This window comes from Coenobita brevimanus, chromosome 100 (assembly GCF_032717465.1).
Source record: "Coenobita brevimanus isolate Jiangsu-jjx chromosome 100, ASM3271746v2, whole genome shotgun sequence".
Classification (NCBI taxonomy): Eukaryota; Metazoa; Arthropoda; class Malacostraca; order Decapoda; family Coenobitidae; genus Coenobita; species Coenobita brevimanus.
The window spans coordinates 6,514,691-6,536,298 of NC_137053.1; the positions used below are offsets into that span (position 1 = coordinate 6,514,691).

Consider the following 21,608-nt stretch of genomic DNA (forward strand, 5'->3'; position numbering starts at 1 on the left):
GGGTCGGAATCAGTAACATTATCCAGTTTGGCTGTCCCGGCAACAAGATGTCTTTGCTTCCCTTTCAGTAATGACACATATTAATAATAGGGTTTGCCAAAGCCTCATACTGTGAGTTTTGCATGGCTGTTGTAATGGACGTTGAGAGAAATGTGTCTGACGTGAGGGGTGGAGTCAACAGTAAAGTAACAGGTCTAATAATGTTATCTGCATATTGCCGGCCTTAATAATGAGAAACTTCCACAAACATCTGGATACTGACTCACCTCTTCACGATGTTGGCTCGTGTCTCGTCCAGGGTGCCCACATTGCTTTGACTAAGAGGCAGATTAAGAGCCTCTCCAGACCCGAAGACAGCCAGTCCACACACCACCAACAGCAGTGCCACCCTAACATGGGTAAAAGTAGCAAGATTCAGAGGAGAGCTGTATTCAAAGACAGAATGTATGTGGGCGAGGTGGAAGGAGATAAGAGGAGGGGGAGACCAAGGTTGAAGTGGAGGGATAGAGTGAAGAGATGTATGAGGAAGGGGATTTGTGAGTTGGAGAGAGGGCAGCCAAATGGCAGAGGATGACAGCGAAGTGGAGGCGACTTGTTTTTGGTCACCCGTTACAGGATTAAGGTATTCGTCATTTGATGAATAAAAATTAGAGATAGCAATGTAGTACATGAAATTTTAAAGACAAGATTAATTTATGACAGTGTTATAATACAAAATTTAAGCAGATAACAGCTGTAGACACCAGGCTTTAAAAATAGCATAATTAAAATGGAGTAGCAATTAATTAGAGCAAACTTGAGAAATAGCAAGATATAATGGTGGAAGTGTTTTATGACAAAATGGAAAGCAAGTAAGATAAAAAGATAGCAGGAGATAAAGATAGCAGTTTTTACATACAAGTGTTATAAAGACGATTTAACGATGACGAGATTTAAGGATGGCATTTTTTTACAACAAACGTAAAGGATATGTGCATCTTGTAAAAAAAAAAAAAAAAAACATTATTTAAAGAAACAAGTTTTCAAGGACTCAAAATCTGAAATAGCAGAATATAAACACAACAGACTTTATATACTGTAAGAGGCAGGTTAAAATATGCACAGTGTTATGATTGGAAGACTAAACGAGAGTTACACTTAAATGTAGTAGGGTTTGAAGAAGTAAAATATATATATATAAAAAATCGCACTTTAACATTATATTGCAGTAAGGTTTGAAGATGCAAAATGAAAAAAACAAAAACAAAAAAATCGCAGTTAACCTAAATTGAGACTGCTTTGTAACACGTGCAGCCCGAGACCGCTTATCCTATGTGAATATAATCGTCTGACAGAATAAACTTAAAAATAAATAAATAATAATAAGTAAATGAATAAAACGTGCTTTGAATTAACCTTGGAGGACGACGTATATTTTTTCCTCAGGCTGACTCCGGATGCCTTTGTTATTTTCTAATCTTACTCCTTCCAGATGGATTTATTCAGCTCAGGAGAGAGTTGAACCGGAGGAGTTAGATTCAGCATTAATCAATCCCTTCACGACTACAAATCCTTCCCAACTTGTAACTGTCTGGTAATAGCAAAAACAGAAAAAAATAAAAATGATAAGCACTCAGTTAAGGGTCGCGACCATCATCCACTCACATGATGTAGTGCCGCCCCCTTCCTCCTTCACTTTTGTCATACTTTTTCTGTGTCTGCCCTCCTGTTTTCCTGTTTCTACCAAGTTTCCTGTCACTTTTTATTACACTTCTTTCCATTTCAGGTAGCTTTACACTGAGTGACAAGCTTAATGGTTTCCTGTAAGCCAGGAAACCATTTACAACGCTGGATGGTAACTATGTAACCAACCCATACGTGTTCCCTATGTGCCAGCAAGTGGGCTGGCGGAGGGTTAGTGCCCCTCCCTGTAAAACTAACTCAAAGACAAAAGGCCACCCCTTACGGGATTGTGGCGCCTGGCTATAGATATTTAGACAGACAGTTCGATGAGTTATTTTTCGTTTTTTGGTCTTTGGGCCTTCAGACGACTTTATTCAAATTGAGAAAGACCTCCTCCAGTGTAAAAGGGTTAATGGAAACTGTACCTAACTCCTCCAGTTCTAGAAATCTTTCCTAAGCTAGATAAAAAGTAAGTGTAGGAAGAATTATACCAATAGGAAAATGCATCATCTGAGTGAAATGGTTAAGGGTTAAAGAAGGCAGGTTATGAAGATGTAAAGACAGTAACATAATAAGTATATGGTAGATTTCAACCCGACAAGATTTAGTACTAGTAAAACTGAAACACTGTAAAACTGAAACATGGCAAGACAAACATGGTAAGACTGAAATATGGTTAAGACTGAAATATGGTAAGACTGAAAGATGCGGAACATGGTAAAATTGAAACATGGTAAAACTAATACATGGTAAGACTGAAACATATGCAACATGGTAAGTGTGGAACATTTTAAGACTGAAACATGGTTAAAACTGAGGCATGGTTAAGACTGAAACATGGTAAAAGTGGAACATGGTAAGACTGGAGCGTGGGTAAGACTGACACATGGAATAGACTAAGACATGGCAAAAGTGGAACATGGTTGACTGAAACATGGATAAACGACAAACAAACATTACTGGGATGGCAGATTTGTGGGCGGAAAAATTTTGTGAAGGGGAAAATTTAAGAATGACAAAACTAACAACAAGCAAAATGTAAAGAGAGAGTAACACTGGAAGACGGGAGGGTTTTATGACGGCGATTTTTAAAGATTTTTTTTGAAATAATAACAACATTTAAGGACATGAATAGAGTTAAATTTAGCCTCTTCAGTCCAATGATGTAGTATAATTAGTATCTTCTTAATATCCTTAGACGATTTTATTCAGCTATGTAGCGACGTTTCGAAGGTAGGAGGGGTTGGCTGTAGTGTTCATTAACTTCTTCAGTACGAGAGGTCTTCCTAGCGAAATAAATCGTCTGGGGATGGCTTCATTATAGCAGAAAATACAAAGCACTTTAACACTCTGAATTCGTGTGTTCACTGCAAGCGGAAACAATATTATCACCGATCATAACATTATCATAATAAAATATTTAGATATGGCAGTAAGAGATTTCAAATAGTTTAATATCCATTACAGTCTTCACTAAGTATATATTAGCATTAGCAAGTGTCATTAGATATAAGATTATATATATATTTTTTTAATCACTAGACAATGAGGCACCAGCCTTAGTTGAAAGATATTAAAACAAATTACCATTTCCCACAAGAGACACTCCATCCTGTCACTCTTTGGCTAACATCACCGGACTTATGCCCTGAGGGTTGCAGCTCGTGAAATCTATTGTTATATGTTCTCAAGGATACAGTCCCAGTGGAAGAATACTGCTTTGCACACAGCTGCATATTAAAAGAAGCTTAGTATGTGGATGTTAGTGGTTAAAAATTATTATCGCCAGCCGGACGACTTTAGACACTACCGCTTGCCTAACAAGGGTTTCCTATTACTTGTGACGCCAAGACTAATTACATAGCCAACGTTGCTCAGGATTGCTAAAATTAAAGAACTCTCTTAGCTGAGTATTATCTTCAAAAACATTCTTATACTTGAGAATAACTGTGCGAAACAATATATTCAAAAGTACTCTCATGCTCTGAAGTAAAAAACACTCATCCCCCAAAACACCAGTGTCCCTAAACCTGCACACAAGTTGAATAAGAAGAGACTTTCTTCATAGACCTGCAGCCAAACTATTGCAGCCAGTGTTTAAAAGCACATTAGTTGATGCAAGAGCTGACAAGTCAGATCGACTCAAAGTTTCAAGCTGAGCAAATTTGCATTTCATAAGAAAATCACTTAGAGCTCTCCAAGAGCAGACATTCAAACTTTCCCTGAAGAGAGAGAGAGAGAGAGAGAGAGAGAGAGAGAGAGAGAGAGAGAGAGAGAGAGAGAGAGAGAGAGAGAGAGAATCATTCCCCAGGTGTATCACTTAAAGGCCTGTTGACTTCCCGCCGCAGGTAAAAGTATCTCTCACTCACCTCATGTTGCCTTCTTGGGAAAGAGCGGTGAGAGAAGTTGCCGGCCCGGTAGCTGGAGGCTCAGTGACCGACGTCACTATCTACCCACACCACCGTAGCTCTCTTCCTTCCCTTCAATCTCTCCCTCATCCTCTTCTCCTTTTCCCTCCCTCCCTCTCCTCTTCCTCTCTCCGATCTCCTCCTCCTCCTCCCTCCCTATTTTTCCTCTTTTTCCCTCCTGTCTCCCCCTCCACGCACACGCTCGAGGAACTGCTAATGTCGCACATGACTTCCACCGAGGAACCATGAATGATGCACACGACTTACAGTGATGTCGTAGTGACGTATAGTGTCCTTCAAGCTACCTTTAATGACAGGTTGTGTGTGCATCCATATATCTACTTGTCTAGGAATTCATCTATCTGTTTACTTGTATCAGTGTCTACGTATCTGTTTGCCTGTCCATTATATTCATTTGTATTTTTCGATAATTATTTTTGTGTAATTTTTGTTATCTTTCTTGGTATCTCTTGTCTCCGTTCATTGTTTATTTGTGTCTGTCTTCGTAACTGCAGGATGTCTGTCTCGTCTCACGATTTATCTGTCTGTGAAACTCTGAAGAAAGTCAAAATTGGGAGAGCACCAGCGATTGGTGGATTGTGTATGACATAACGTTGAAGTACGGAGAGAGAGCGAGAAAGAGAGAGAGAGAGAGAGAGAGAGAGAGAGAGAGAGAGAGAGAGAGAGAGAGAGAGAATGGATCTGGAAAATTTATAAATTGTCCTGGAAGGATGATAGAGCGCTAGAGTACTGAAATCAGGTATGACATTTCCCCTGTATAAAGGGAAAAAAAGGAGTGTGAGGCAGTCATAGAAGTATTCTTTGTAGTGTAGTGGGAAAGGTATATTGCAGGGTGCTTGTCGAAGGAGTTAGGGAGAGATTTGAGAGAACGATTTGTGAGGAGCATTTTTAGAAGGAGATGGGGTGTGTGGACCGGACATTCTCACTAAGATGTATAACAGAAGAGCATTTAGAGCAGGGAGAGTTGAATGATTCTTTGATCACGAAGGAGGAAGTGGAGAAGGCAGTAAAGGAGATGAAAGCAGGGAAAGCTGCAGGTATGGATGGGTGTGCTGTGGAATGCCTGAAGGGTGGTGGAGTGACTATTGTTGACTGGTTAGTAAGATTGTTGAATGTGTGCTTAGAGAAAGGTATGGTGCCAATTGACTGGGCAAGTGCTTGTGTGGTCCCGTTGTATAAAGGCAAGGGTGATAAGTATGAATGTACTAGCTTTAGGGGTATAAGTCTGTTGAGTGTTGTAGGTAAGGTGTATGGTAGAGTGTTAATTATGAGAGTTAGAGAGGGTACAGAGGGAGTAATTAGTGATGAGCATTGTGGCTTTAGGAGAGGGAGGGGATGCGTTGATCAGGTGTTTGCTGTGAGACAAGTGTGTGAAAAGTATTTAGCGAAAGGCAAGGATGTGTTTTGGGCATTTATGGATTTAGAGAAAGCGTATGATAGAATTGATAGGGAGGCTTTGTGGACTGTTTTAAGATTGTATGGACTTGATGGTAGGTTACTAAAAGGGGTGAAAAGTTTTTATGTAAATAGTAGAGCGTGTGTAAGAGTGGGAAATGCTGTGAGTGATTGGTTTCCCGTGAGAGTGGGGCTGCGACAGGGATGTGTGATGTCGCCTTGGTTGTTTAATATTTACATGGATGGTGTTGTAAGGAGGTGAATGCAAGAGTTTTAGGTGGTCTGAGTCTGGTAAATGTTGATGGAGGAGAGTGGAATCTGAAGCAGCTGCTGTTTGCAGATGATACTGCACTGGTGGCTGATTCAGAGGAGAGATTGAGAGAGTTGGTAGAGGAGTTTGGAAGAGGGTGTGTGAAAGGAGGAAATTGAAAGTAAATGAGAATAAGAGTAAAGTGATGAAGTGTACGAGGTTGATAGATGGTAGGGGGATGAATATAGTTTTGAATGGTGAGTTGCTTGAGGAGGTAGATTGTTTTAAATATCTAGGGTCACATGTTGCTGTGGATGGAAGAATAGATGCAGAAGTGAAGTTTAGAATAAATGAAGTAGGAAAGGTGCTGGGAGGAATGAAAAAAGTGTTTAAATGTCGTTCGCTTAGAATGGATGTAAAGAGAAGGCTGTATGAGGGTGTTGTGGTACCGACTGCATTATATGGGTCTGAAACATGGAATATGGGTGTAGCAGAGAGGAAAAGTTTGAATGTAATGGAGATGAGATGTCTGAGGAGTATGTGTGGAGTGACGCGTATGGATCGGGTGCGAAATGATGAAGTGCGAAGGAGAACTGGAGTTGTTCGCGAGATGGCTGGTAAAGTTGAGCAGAGGGTGTTGCAATGGTTTGGGCATATGGAGAGAATGGATAATGAGCGATTGGTGAAAAAGATAACTAGATCTGATGTGAGAGGTGTAAGGCTGAGAGGAAGACCACGAATAGGATGGATGGACAGTGTGAAGAGAGCACTGGATGCGAGAGGGATGTCTGTTGAGCAAGGAAGAGTGGCTGTGCGTGACAGAAATAAATGGAGAGAAATTGTGAATGAATAAGTGATGACGCAGCCCTGAGGGGATATTCTCCCGCATTTGGTCTGATCAGCTAGTCAGGTCAGGTGCGGGTAAGGGGATGGGTCTGTTATGATGTGGCAGGGGTAAACCAGTTCTGCTGTCGGGCCCTGCTGCGGATGTCACTGATTGCATTGCCCAGTTGACCCTTGTGCGGTGTGGTGCGGTGAGGATCTGTCCGTTCTCCCCTTTGGGGCTAAGATGCGAATGAATGTGTTTGAATGGATGAGTAAATGGAGAGTGAGTCGTCCTGTCTCGGCTACCTCCCTTTCCTTGGGGGAAGCAGCCTAGGTATATAGATAGATAGATAGATAGTTCTTAAACTTTTTTGAGTCACGGACCCCTTCGAGAACCTGGTGAAAGCTATGGACCCCTTCCCTACAAAAATGCACGTAAGCACATAATCACAGCATTTTGCATGCAATGAATATATTTTATTGAAAACAACCTCAAGCAGTGTATGACATACACAAAGTATAAAACAGTCTTTACAAAGAATTATGTTTCTCACTCTTTTTCATGCAAAAACCTAATGGCCACTCGATGAAAAAATTAAACACATCCTACTTGTGCAAATTAAACAAAACAAAACATTAATTCTGCTCAAAAGTTCATTTCAACGAGAGGGCTGTTGTTGTTTGGCTTGAATGAGAAGATGAAATTGTGGAGTGGTCTTTGACAAGGAAACACGCATGTCATCGTTGACATCCAGTTGATTTCGACTTTTTGTTTTGATAGAAACAAGCGCTGAAAACCCTGACTCACAAAGGTATGTAGATGACGGAATCAGAGAACCCATAGCTCGCTGTGCCAGATGAGGGTAGGCTTGTGTCAACGAACACCAGAATTCTTCAAGACTTCGATTTTTTTTTTTTTTTAGCTAATGATGCCAAATGGCATCATTCAATATCGTAAAATTGTTCTAAATTTTTCTGACCTTCACGGACCCCCTGAAGCCCATCCATGGACCCCTTGGGGGTCCATGGACCCCAGGTTAAGAACCCCTGATTTAGAGAAAGAAAAAAAGTTGTATGTTGTTTAAAGCACGGACAGCCTTATGTAGAAATGCAGGCTATTCACCACCTGTGGTTTAGCATTCGGTACTTCTGAGTTGGACTTGTCTCCTGTATTATGGCGTAAATCATACCTAGAGTGAATAAAATGACCTTTCGAATATTTGGGGGCTGGGTTGTAATACACGTAGAATTTATTGGTGTGGTCCAGCCTCACTGTTTGGCCCTATCCAATGCTCTCATCTTTCTTAGTCCACAGAGTTTTTCGTTATCTCTGTGTGACCTGGCCTTTTGGTTGAGTTTGAGCTTTTCTGTGCTTCTTGGCAGTCATCGTAATTGCTCTTCTCTGTAGGGTGCAGAAGAAGTATCATTGCTCTGTTGTCAACGATTTTTCTTCCACCATGTATCACTTTGCTCAGATGCATCTCACATTTCTTTATTTTTTTTTCTTTTCTATTTGGCCTTTAGTGACAACATTCTGCAGAGTGTTGGTAAAGAAAGAATAAACAATAAACAAACAAACAAACAAAGCTGCTGTGCCTAGATGATCCTGCATGTTTGGTGAGGCATTGCACAAGTTTTTGGCATATTTTTCTCAGTCAAACCAAACAACATTGTGCTGGTCAAAAAATATATAGGGGCGTCTAGAACATCAGAAGAGCAAACTTCTCCAAAATAAGTGCTGTGTTAGAAATTTATCTCAAACCTACGAGCCACCCCTCCCCTCTCCATACAGACACGAGAGAGAGAGAGAGAGAGAGAGAGAGAGACTAAAGGAATATAATCAAAGAGAGCCAGGCAGCAAAATCAGGAGCGGAAAAGGAAACTAGTGTGACTTTTTTTTTCTTATATAATTCTCGTTCTCTCCAGACGATTTTTTCCCCACGCACTGATAAACCATTGAATCCAGTGGGGTTACGTTTAGCTATACATAACCCCTTCAATTTGAGGACTTTTTTTTAATACTGCCATCACCGGACGATTTTACTCAACCTCCAAGAGCCCCATTGCTTTTAAGGGTGTAAAATGAAGCTACAGTATGTCTATTTTCTCATTTAGATCTTTTATTTATTATTCAGTACAAGCCCCAACACTCCAGGGAACGTTGTTGCTGAGGGCCAAGTAGGAAGGGTACATGAGAGCGAGAGAGATTCATTGATACATACAAGGGGCAAAAAGAATCATACGGACCTTCTCAATTCCCCTATTTCGTTAGATCTCTCCTAAGCAAAACGAAATGGTCTGGTGAGAGCAAGAATATCGTATGAAAAAGTGAAGGTGATAATTCCTATGAAACGTGTCCTCTTAGCTAAATAAAATCGTCACGTAGCAGGGTGATAAACTAGAAACTAGTGCGGGATATAATGGTCTAAAGTCCTGTTATTTGAAAGAGACAGTGACGTGGAATTTCGCCTTAGTTTCCCGTGTAACACTGTGTCTTTGGAAAACGGATAGAGGGAAAGGAAAACGAGAGGTAGACATAAGGGGAAGGAGAGGGAAAGAGGAATTAGCAATGAGAGGAATATTGGAAAGAGGGTGAGGGAGTGAAAGAGGCGATGTGTGTGTGTGTGTGTGTGTGTGTGTGTGTGTGTGTGTGTGAGAGAGAGAGAGAGAGAGAGAGAGAGAGAGAGAGAGAGAGAGAGAGAGAGAGAGAGAGAGAGACAAGGCAAACATATTTATACCTGTCTATTTGTCTATCAAGCTATTTATCTTTGTATATCTACCATTCATTCCATTACTTTTCCTATTTGTTTGCATGTTTTGGTATATATCTGACTGTCTATCTGTTTATCCATCTAATTATCTACCTGTCTGTTTGTATATAAAAAATCAGTGTTTCCTATTATATTACTTTTTTGGGCTGGGAGAGGACTACGACCCACAATCTAGATAAGAGAAAACCTGTCCGACTCATGATTTTAGACTTTTTTCTTTCTGTTTTTGCACCTGTAGTACATCCTGGTCCGAACAGCTAATGATGAAATGCATGAACGATAAGATGACGTGTTTATCCTTACTTTGTTATGTTACAGCCCCAAAATGTTATGAGAAAATCACCTAATACTGCCATTATTTTGTGGTTATATACTTTTTACCAAGTTTAACTCTTATTTATTTACGCGGGCACACACACACACACACACACACACACACACACACACACACACACACACACACACACACACACACACACACACACACATTATCATCATCATCATCATCGTCATCATATTGTTTTAGGTATAGGTCAGTGGTTTATTACGCCTTCGTGCGTAGTGCGAGGCGGTTAAGTGTTTGGTTTAGTTGGCTTTTTTTCTCTGTTTGGTAACATGATTGTGGAGAAGTGTTCAGTGGAATAACACCAAGCTTGGTATAATTATTAAGAACCAACAGAGGATCAGATGATAAAATTGTGATCGGAAAAGGTTTAGGTGAAGCTCAGGGTCAACTAGGCCAGCTACGATACGATGTAGACTAACTTTGTGGAAGGATAGAGGGTCAAGAAAGGGGGAAGGTGGTAATATTTTAGAACAATCGGACAAAGGGAAAGGTCAGTGGGCAGGTTTAAATGTTCGGCTCATTAAGTCAATTTTGATTCAGTTTGGACCAGACTTGGTGGGAGGGTTTAGTTAGACAAGAATTATTATTATTATTATTTTTATTATTATTATTATTTTATTATTTTTTGGAACAATAGGTCGAAAGTCAGGGTCCCAGAACAAGGTTAACTTTTATAGTTTTGATCCAGTTCGGACAACAGTTGATGGTATTGTTCAAGAGTCACGGAAGAATGAAGTAATGAGAGTTCGTATGTAAGTGAGCGGATGTTTGTTGCTTTACCATCATAATCAGTCGCGGCAGAATGTCATGAATCGGCAGTGGTCAGCAGTCTTCTTGCCAGATCTGCTGACGAGACTGTTCTTTGTGTACACAGTATAGTCATGACACTGGGCACCAGACACAAAGGAAACTCTATACCTTTACCCTGAAAGACTGTATGAGAGTGAGAGATTAACTATACTCCGTGGGTGTAACAACTAAGCTCCCAGTAAGGCACCCAGTAGCAATGTGGAGTCTTTAAGAATAACCTTAAGTCCTAATGGTAAATCTGCTGGCCCACATTTCGCATTTTGGTGGCACCGAGGTCAAGAACATCCCTTATTTCAACTCTGTCTACCGTCAAATCCAGTAGTCTGTAAACCAACTGTCTGCCATCTGTCGCCAACGCTGGCTGTCATAGAACCTGTCTGTCATTCAGCCAGTCTTTCACAGAACCTGTCTATCATCGAGCCTCTCAGTCATCTAACCTGTCAGTCACCGAGCCAGTCTATCACCAAGCCTGCCCATCACCAAACCTGCCCGTCACCAAGCCTACCCGTCACCAAGCCTGCCCGTCACCAAGCCTGTCTGTCATTAAGCCTTCATTCCGCCCACGATCCAGCTGACTGTCAAACCTCCAGTGACCCAGTGACATGCAACTCGCCCTCGTCACCTCCCACCAGCCATCAATGCCAGGCCACATCACACCCCACGCCATATGCTGTATAAATTGGTGTTGAGGCAGAACCATTCAGTAAAAAGTTCCCTCTATTATCTCCGAATCAGTAATCTTAATACATTATATTTTTCCCCTCTTGTTATACGATTTTGTACTTAAAACAACTTCCCCAGATTATTGTTCATACTCTCAATTTTCATTTATTAAATCCATCCATATGAACACTTCATTTGTAAATATTAAAAACATAAAGACCCTCCTTTGTTAACTATTGCACATAATTTATTTTAGTTAAAAAAGAAAAAATCTTTTCATTTTTATTTACGCAATAATTTCCTTGAACGTATTTTTTTTTCCAGCTCATTTCTTATTAACATTTCCTTACTTTAATTAAGATGATTAATTTATCTGAAGTTAAATACACATACTTCTGGAGATGAAACAAAACTGACCAAGATTGAAACCTCGGACGACAGTCTTACTTGTCTGAGAAATGGAATGACTTCTTAGCGAGAAATAGTTCAATCAGCTGAATGCCGTTCATATCATACCACCAATACACCATACAGTAATATCCAGTTTGCAGTTACAAACAAAGGACTTTGGACAGAGTGCTAAAATCACCTATCTTCAGAGCCGATTCGATGATGGTTACTTCCGGGTGGGATCTCTCATACGGTGTAGGTTCTTGGAGAAGTTTACTTCCTTTGATGAATACTGTAACAGATTGGTAGAATATTTTTGTCACCACACAATGATGAGCGTTTACAGATTATTGCAAAGTATTAGGCAGGATAAGATCATCCCTTCTGAACAAAATACTCTGTTAGAGGCGGCAGCAGTGTCAACAGCAACAGGAACGGAAATCTCAGGGATTATGAAATAGTCCGTGGGCGAAACCTGATGATAAGGGAAAAACCACTTTAACACTAAATAATGTAGCAACGTTATTTATTTTTCTGATTCCTAAATTGTCCTAGTAAGGGTGAATTAGATGCAGCTTTTCAGATTCAGTTTTCTCCAAAGGGATGACATACGGTAACCATGTTAGCTATACAGAGAGAAGAGATACTCGGTATCATACTTTCTCAAACTGTATAGCTCAGCAACACGGTCCTTGCAGTCACAAGGTCAAAAATGAAGGTCACAAGACATGACTGAATAGCCCAGGTCCTGCAGGCTTTGAACACTCCAACTTGATCCGGCAGCCAGGTCGTGGCTGGTTAAGAAGTTATGTCATTGATAACCGTTAATGGCATTCACTTGCAATTAGATTCCTAGAGAAGCAGAAGAAGGAATCCTTTCAGTGAGGAGGGAAATTAGCCAGTGACACCGATTGTTATGTTGGCAGAAACAGTAGATTTGTGTCTCAACTACGCAAAGGTCATTAAGCAGATAACAACTGTCGGTTTAGAGAGAAAGGAAGTTCTTTGACCTTCACCTTCTTTTCATGAGTAAAGCCTAACTTGCCTTAGAATAGCCTACACAGTAATCTTCGCAGACCCATCGATATGTTCACTATTACACAAGAAAGGAATGTCAGGGCAATAGCTGGAAAGCCTTGCTGTTCCGCCCCTTACGGCTGAACCACCCAATTTTTGATTTAAAGGTACCACTAGTACAGTATATATATGAGAAATTGTGTGTGTGTGTGTGTGTGTGTGTGTGTGTGTGTGTGTTCACAGGATCAGGACCAGCCAGACTCATTAGTGAACGGAGTGGTGATGGTGTTTGTACCACTAGCCTAGATTCCTTCTCTTTCTCTCTCTCTCTCTCTCTCTCTCTCTCTCTCTGTCTCTCTCTCTGTCTCTCTCTCTCTCGTGGGTGAACAGAAAAGCACCATTAGTTTTGCGCATAGTAGCGTAGCGGATATTTTCATGCTTTAGATAGGCGGATTTTCTCTCTCTCTCTCTCTCTCTCTCTCCCCTAAATCTCACATTCTTTTACTTATTCTCCTACCCACACTCTCAAGCACACTTACACACTTTCTGACACTCAAGCATTCTCTCATTCTTTTCCCAGTCTCTCTTTGTCTCTCTCTTTTTCTCTCTCGCTCTCCTATCTTCTCACATTCACTTTCACACATACCCACTTTCTCACACCTTCACTCATTTTCTGATAATCTTGCATGTGTGTGTGTGTGTGTGTGTGTGTGTGTGTGTGTGTGTGTGTGTCATGAAATTTGCTCCGGTAGAGTGGCGTGAGTGGGACTGATGTAATATTTTTGAAAGTTTAGGAACATTGATAAGTGAAAAGAGAAAAATAATGTTCTTTCAGAGAGCTCGCCTTCAAAGCAAATTATAGTGTGAGAAGAATGCGAGTAGGGTGAGGGTGAGGGTGAGGGAGAGGGTGAGGGGTGGGGGAGGGGGAGGGGGAGGGGGAAGGAGGATGTTAGTGGGGGATGGGGTGGTACGGGTGGGGAGGAATGGCAGTGGGGATAGGAGAAGAGAGGGGAGGAAGAAGCAGAGTGAGGAGAGGGGAAGGGGAGGGACGGGATGAGAGGGGAGGGAGAGGAAGGATATGAGTTGGGGAGGGGTAGGGAGGCAGTGGAGAGAGGGGACGAGAGGGGATGGGATGGGAGCGGGAGGGATGATATGAGCTGGGGAGGGGGAGGAAGGCAGTGGAGGATGGGGAGGTAAGGGGGGGGGGTAAGTAGCCGGAGAGGTAGAGGGAGAGAGTGAAAAGGGAAGGATAAAGATTGAAAGACAGAAGCCATATTATTACCTGTCGACTGTGCAAGGTCCATTAATAATTATTTTATTCTAAAACCCAAACTTCCCCTAGAATAGCACCTTAAACGATCGACTTTGCCTAAGAAGAGGAGCAGAGGACGAGGAGAAGGAGGAACGTTTGAGAGAGAGAGAGAGAGAGAGAGAGAGAGAGAGAGAGAGAGAAAGGGAGCCACACTAGTAGAAAACAACCACAGAATTAAAAAAATAAAAATCAGTAACAAAATGACATTACACGAGAAACTGAAGATGGAGTATATTTGGAATCATTACTGCAAAACAACTTTAATTACTACCGAAAAAAATACAAATCATACATCACACGACAGACTGCAGTCCTAAGAAATGATATAAATTTTAATGAAAAAAATTATAGCCAAGGCCTTGAATTGGTTTGTTTGGATTTTTTTTTCTTACTCAGATTTACACAGATGAATATATAATTATATTTGACAGATTAATGTCAAATAATTACACTGTTATTTCCACTTTAAAACTGACAGATTTTTCTTTCTAGACAGAGTTGTTTGCATTTACATTCTTTATTCAAAAGGAAAATAAAAGACCATTCGATGCATTTCATTTATATTGTTCTCTCATTATGTTTACAGCAGCCTAATGACATTTTCTAAAGTCTGAAGTGGTTTGAATCAGAAGTGCTATCATAAAACAGTTCATTTCTATCTACGAGTATCTATCTATATCCAGACGCCTAAATCCCGTAAAGGGTGGCCATTTGTCCTTTGAGTTAGTTGTTTTACGGGGAGGGGTACTAGCCCTCCGCCAACCCACATGCTGACACGTAGGAAAGTAAAAAAATTGAAGGAAATATTTAACTAATCATCTGTTCATGGTTACAGGCTGTATTGCGTGTAATATTGCAGTGGCCTTAGAAGCAGTGCGTACTCAAAAGATCAAGGTGCAACAAGCATTCTGTGTCATCTTATGGTTTTATCCTCTTATTTCCAGCCGCTTGAATCTCCATCACTGCTGCTGCTGTTCATATCTTCCTCTTGGTTATAATCTTCACCAGGTTCTCCTATCGCCATAACCTGCACCCCCAGCGCCATAATTTACACCATGTCTCCCAGTGCCATAATGTGCACCTTGTCCCCCAGTGCCATATGTACCTTGTCCCCCAGCGCCATAATATGTTCCTTGTCCCCCAGTGCTATAACCTACACTTTCTTCCCCCTCGGCATTATCTTCACCTTCTTCCCCCTCGGCATTATCTTCACCTTCTTCCCCCTCGGCATTATCTTCACCTTCCTCAGCCCCATTATCTGCAGTTTCTCCCTCAGCACCCGTATCTGCCTCTTCTCCCTCAGAGCCCATACCTTCACCTTCTCCCTCAGCACCCATATCTGCGCCTTCTTCCTTAGCGCGACTTTCTTCCTTAGTGCCACTTTCTTCCCCAGCGCCAGTCTCTGCACCTTCTTCCTCACCGCCATTATCTCCACCCTCTCCTTCACCTTCGTTAGCTCCATCCCCTTCCTCACCAGCACCACCATCCTCAGTTTGCCTGGAATGAAAAGAATTGCATAAAGAAGAAGGACGAACACTCAGGGAATACATTACCCGCGCTTCTCCACGTGGCTGTTGGTATAAACATTCGACCTTTGCCATGTGAACTTGGCCCTTGACCAATTGCTTTCAAAACTAGTAAGCACTCAGAAAGCGCATACCTCCGCCAATGCCATTGCAGGATCCGGATCCACCCCCAGATTTAGTCAATTCTTTCTTGGCCCATGGCCCACCCTTCCACAAAATTCATTGAAATTCATTGAGAACTTTTGGAGATATCGTGTGGACAAACAAACAGACAAACATAGGTGAAAACTTAACCTCCTCCAGCTTCGTTGGCGGAGGTAATCAAGGTCAGCTAACACAATGCTGATCCGATACAGACCAAACTTGGAGGAAGAGTTGAGGGTCAGGAAAGAATAGGTGATTTGCATATGAGATATGTCAGTAAGAGGATAAGGGCATAGGTCAAAGTCTGGTGCTCGATCCTATAGCTCAGATGACTTTGATTCACTCAGGACCATACTATGTGGAAGGATGAGGGTCAGCCAAGGATGAAGTGACTTAACGCTGAGAGCAGTAAGTCAGACGTGAAGGTCACAGGGCAAGGTTAACTAAGACAGTTTTGATACAATTTCGACCAAACTTGAGGGAACGGTCAGGGGTCAGGCAGGGATGAAATAATGTTATTAAGTACAATTAGTTTAATGCCAAGGTCACATGGACAAGTAAACTGTCCGTCCCTTATATCAAATGTTGAGGGTGAGTGTTGCACCGTCTTGAGTTCTCCACCACTTGTTTTGTTATATTTTTACATCCGTGAGTTCAGGTTGTATGACTGGTGTAGTGTTTTCCTTAGCGAAGAATGTGTGTGTGTGTGTGTGTGTGTGTGTGTGTGTGTGTGTGTGTGTGCGTGTGTGTGTGTGTGTGTGTGTGTGTGTGTGTGTGTGTGTTTTATGCAAGAAAGAAGGAACCAAAGGCCAGGAGCCCACAAACCGCTCCTTCCAAGAAAAAAAACGAAAACAATACAAAAGAGAGCCAAATCCAAGATCCGTTCATTTCGAGATGTCTGGACACACTGCGTTAGAAAGACTGGAGATCATAGGAAGTAGGAAATACAGACAGAGGGAGACAATTCCAGAGTTGACCTGAATCATAAATGGAGGACTGGGAGTAACGGTTAACTCTTGCATTAGAGAGTTGGACAGAAATGGGATGAGAGTTTGTTGCTACACGGGCGCTACGCACCCGTCGTAAAGGTGGAGGGATGCAAGCAGACACAGAGGAGCAGTGACCATTGAAGTAGCGATAGAAAAGAGATAAAGATGCAACAGTGTGTGAAGAGACAGAGGTTGAAGGGAGTCAGTAAGAGGAAGAGAGTTAATGAGACGAACAGCCTTTGAATCCACTCAGTTGAGAAGAACTGTATGTGGGGAGCCTCCCCACACATGAGAGTTGTACTCTAAACAGGGGTGAATAAAACCCGTGTATACATTAATGTTAAAAACTGTGCAGGGTTAAAGAAGGTATGGAGTCGGCTTAGCACACCCAATCTCTTGGAAACAGATTTGACAAGAGATGCAATATGATCTTTTCAAGATAAGTCCCGAGTGAATGAAACCCCAGGCATGTTCAAGGATGATGCAGGTTTGAGCTGGATGTTATTAAACATTAGTGGGTACTCATGTGGAAGATTAGGTCGGGTTGGTAAGTGTTAAAACTGAGTTTCTGATACATTAAAAACAAGATTATTTTTACCCCAGTCAGAGATACGAGCCAAGTGAGACATTAGGTGTGCCATAGCCTCATCCCTTGTTTGTTGAAGTAACTGCTGAGATGGACGTTGCGAAAACCGAATGGAAAAGTGATAGGTGGAATCATCAGCGTACGAGTGGATAGGGTTAGATGTACAGCTTAGAAGGTCACTGATGAATAAAAGGAAGAGAGTTGGTGATAGGAGAGAGCTCCGAGGAACACCACTGTTGATAGATCAAGGAGAAGAACGATGGCCGTCTACAACAGCGGCTATAGAGCGTCCAGAAAGGAAGCTAAAGATGAAGGAGCAGATAGAAGGATAGAAACCGAAAGAGAGTTGTTTGGAAATAAAAGAATTATGCTAGACTCGATCGAAAGCCTTAGAGATGTCAAGTGCAATGGCAAAGCTTTCGCCAAAGTCCAGAAAGGAGGATGACCAGGAGTCTGAAAGGTAGGTGAGAAGATCACCAGTGGAGTGTCCCTGACGGAACCCATACTGACGATCAGAAAGAAGGTTGTGATAGGAATAATGGTTTAAAATTTTTCTGTTAAGATTTGACTCGAAAACTTGGTCACCCTTCTTTGGGACTTATTGAATGAGAGCAAACTTCCAGCAAGAAGGAAAGGTACAAGTTGAAAGACAAAGGCGAAAGAGTTTACCTAGGCAGGGTGTAAGCACAGAAGCACAGTTCTTGAGGACAACAGGACGGACTCCATCAGGCCCATATGCCTTGCAAGTATTAAGGCCAGTGATGGCATAAAATACATCAGCTGAAGAAATTTTAATGTCAGCCATGAGGAAGTCAGAGGGGGACAGTGATGGAGGAACAGCACCGGAATCGTCTAAGGTGGAATTGGAGGAGAAAGTCTGAGCAAAGAAATCTGCTTTATCAGTAGAAGAAATAGCTACAGAGCTATCAGAGTAGAAGAGAGGAGGGAAGAATGATGAGGCAAAGTTGTTAGAAAGGTTTTTTGACAAGGTGCCAGAAGGAGCGGGAAGAATTCGAGTTGGAGAGATGAGAGCATTTAGCACGGATGAAATTATTTTCAGCAGAGTGAAGAACAGACTCAGCACGATTCCGGGCACAAACATAAGGTAGATGTGATTCAGGGGTGGGTTGGCATTGGTACCTTTTATAGGCCCTTCTCCTTGTTGCGGACATCATTAGAACAAGCGTGATTAAACCAAGCCTTTCCTGCATTAGTTTAATCAAGCTTGTTCTAACAAAGAAGGATTTTTTACAGGCAGTAAAAATAATGGAGTTTTTGTTTCCTTAGTCGGTAGTGACTGACAAAACAACCATCAGGTGTGCCAAAACATAATCCTATGACTGAAGCAGTGATCCCTGTGAATGATACTGTGAGAAGTGGATGGAATTGCGCAGGGTGGCGTTGTTAACATATGGATGTGTATTGACTTAATTAACGCCTTCTAGATAATAACTAACTGATAAAGTTCAACTGGATATTGACTCACCTTAAACCAAACTTGGCTCGTGTCTTGTTCAGGTAGTAGGAGTTCGCAGAGCGTTGATTGCGAGACAGACTAAGGGCCTCCCCATACCCCAAGACAGCCAGTCCAAATACCACCAATAGCAGTGCTGCCCTAGTGTTGTCAGAGATAGCAAGATGTACGAAGCATAACATTTAAGTATATTTAAGTGAGCATGACGGTAAATGATGCGCGACAGAATGGTGATTCCTACTAAAACGGATGAAAGTGAAGCTTGGGGGTTTTCTGGAGGGACACAAGTCAAGAGTGGGAGGAGCGGGAATTGGTTTTCCGAGAGGAATGTGTGGAATTAAAATGATGGTTGGACAAAAAATTGGGCAATATCGGATGGTTGTGATGTTGACGTGGATGTGATGAGAAGCGTTAGAAGTATCCTAAGATGGTTTGATCAGGTGGAATGAATGGAGAATGAGAGACTGACTAGGAGCAGGTATGTGAGTGAAGTGGAGGAGAGGTGGAGGGGAAGACCGAGGATTAGGTGAGGGTATGGGGTGAAGAAGTATCAAAATGAGGTCGGTGTGAGCTGGAATAAGAGTAAGGCGTCTTGCAGTAGAGAGATATATGAGAAGTTCTAAAAGATGAGAATTATAATGATCGTAAGTTTATATACATTCTACTGCTCATAAAATCATTAAATAAAAATGATCTGGCTCTCAAGATCACCTTAATGACAAGTACTCGAATGCTCAAAAATACTAAGTTCAAAATAGCTCTATTCCAAAATAACTCCTGTTCTCATATGCAGTATATTTATTTAGATGTATTTTAATGCTCAAGACGTAAGTGCACTAAAAAGCATTCTTTCTTATAATACTTGTGTTCCTAAATGTGCACCAGGGTTCAGAATCGTCCCACACTCACCTCATCATGCCTTGTTGGGAGAATGCAGGGAGATGAATTACCAGCAAGAAAGTTGAGACCGACAACACCAGGCACGTTCTTCACGAAACCTTACCCTGTCGTCTTCCTGCTCCTTCTGACTCTCCTCACAGCTCCTCCAGACACACGAAGACAATATGAACGATGCACATGACTTGTTTTGACGTCAATCATGTCCTTCAAGCTTGGGTAGTTCGTCTAGGTATTCTTATGTTGCAGGCTATCACGCTGTCATATTATCTTGGCGTCTACATCAGAGTCAGTAGTTTTGTTTAACCATTTTCTGTTTTGCTGTCTTTACTCAGATGCAGTCTTCCCCTAGAATACAGTCTGCAACGATCGATGTTGAGAATCCAGATATAGGGGTTGCGGGGGGGGGAGGAGGAGGAAAAGGAATGTTGGAGAGAGAGAGAGAGAGATTGATTTGACCCCAATGGGGCTAGTTTATTGGACACCCCACACTTCATCCTATGAAGGGGCAGCGTCAAAAAAATACATAGATACAGCATCATACAAAGAATTTAAAAGGGGTATCCAAAAGGAAGGCAGTATCTCAGCGAGATGCATCCCTATCTGCATTACAAAAGTCTTACAACAGTATATCAACATAAATATAACTCATTTTATATTATCAGTATGCATAGGGTGAGAGAGTTGGACGAACTGATCACACATGTATGACATAAGTTCTTATGTTGAAAAATTTTATAACAGTTATATTAGGCTAAGTGTATTTTGGGGGCAATTGTTGTGTTACTGAGGAGAAGCAAATAATTTATACTTCCTCAGTATTTTTCTGACAATATCATTTTCTAACATAAATTTTGCCTGACTCTCTATTGTCATAAACTGAGTATTCCTGTATTCACGTATGAGTGGACATTCCAATAGATAATGCTTCAAAGTGTGTTTGTTGGGTTGTTCACATACTTTGCACTTCCTCTTCTCCTCATCAACCTGCCAACCCAGTTCCCAAGGGTAACAGTAGCCAAGCCTTATTCTTGCATGTACAGAGTCAACCCACCTACTTGTCGTATGTCTGCCATATACGTAACTTGTCATCAGTGCAACTGTGTTGTAGTAGTGTATGGAAGTGCTGGTGTTGTGTTCTCTGAGTCTAAGGTCAGTCACCCTTTCTTTTTGTATGGTCATGATCTTTCTTTTAAGTTGTCTAAGTGAAAGTCCCAGGTCATAGTCACAAGTGTCCTTGTTAGAAGCCTCCTTGGCTAAAAAGTCAGCTCTTTCATTACCCGGGATTCCAACATGTGAGGGGATCCAAACAAATTTGACCTGAACATCGATCTCCCTAAGCACTGCAACAATCCGCCTGATCCTGTGAACAAGGTCAGGGTATGGCAGTGAGGGTCAGAGAGAGATTGCAGAGCAGACATGCTGTCTGTTAAGATGATGGCATTTTGTTTCCTTAGACAAACTTGTTCCAGCCCATTCACAAGTGCTACAAGTTCACACTGGGTGGATGAAGCCCAGTCATGTAGCCTGCTGAGTGTCTCAGCCCCATGAACAAAGCTACCCCCACTTACAATGGTAACAGCAGCCCCAGCACGTCCAGTCTGTGTGTGAAGAGAACCGTCACAGTACACTTGGTCTTTGTCTTCCCCTGCCAGACTTGATATAAGTGTCATAAAGTCAATTTGGAGTTCATACGGTAGGAGGTCGGCTTTTTTTGTGTAATGTAGTGAAGGCGATGTCTAGTGGTCTCTCCTTCCAGGGCGGCAGTGGTTCACTCCAGTCCCAGTCTCCTAAATGATGATCAGTCATTTGGTAGTTGACAAGGTTTGCTGCAGTTATATGAGTCCAGTCCCTGCCAGTCAAATCTTCTAGCCTTAATAAATTTATGAGCTCTGATTTAGGTAGTGTGTCTCTCTTGTCTCTCAGTGCTCTGACTCCTATTAGTGTATTTATCTCCTTAATCCGATCTGGGATAGAAGATAACCCTAATTCTAGTCTAAGATTAGATACTTTAACATTCTTTGGGCATGCTAGTATTAGTCTCATTGCTTCATTCTGTATTGTGTCAAGCTTGTTAAGTTTATCAGCAGGCAGACAAGAAAGAACTGGAGCGTGATAATCA

The 21,608-nt window shown here is 41.7% G+C and overlaps 1 protein-coding gene across 2 annotated transcripts; it reads right to left on the bottom strand.

The window, feature by feature from the left end:
• Positions 1 to 272: 272 nt before the first annotated feature.
• LOC145414567 (uncharacterized) lies at positions 273 to 19,604 on the bottom strand. Of its 2 annotated transcripts, XM_080284085.1 has the most exons (3): positions 19,499 to 19,604; positions 18,602 to 18,730; positions 14,456 to 15,367 (listed from the first exon to the last, which is right to left on the bottom strand). In XM_080284085.1, the coding sequence occupies exons 1-3, from the start codon at positions 19,504 to 19,506 to the stop codon at positions 14,872 to 14,874; spliced, it is 633 nt and encodes a 210-aa protein (XP_080140211.1). In that variant the 5' UTR covers positions 19,507 to 19,604; the 3' UTR covers positions 14,456 to 14,871. The 2 variants fall into 2 exon arrangements, 1 of the variants encoding a protein (XP_080140211.1); XR_013899910.1 differs by lacking the exons at positions 14,456 to 15,367; positions 18,602 to 18,730 and adding an exon at positions 273 to 389 and having other exon boundaries at positions 19,499 to 19,598.
• Positions 19,605 to 21,608: the final 2,004 nt, after the last annotated feature.

What these genes read in the sequence shown, in the direction of transcription:
- LOC145414567 (XM_080284085.1), bottom strand. An exon ending in CGAGCCAAGTTTGGTTTAAG is followed by an intron (nt 15,368 to 18,601) that starts GTGAGTCAATAT and finishes TTTTCATTCCAG; the next exon opens with GCAAACTGAGGATGGTGGTG.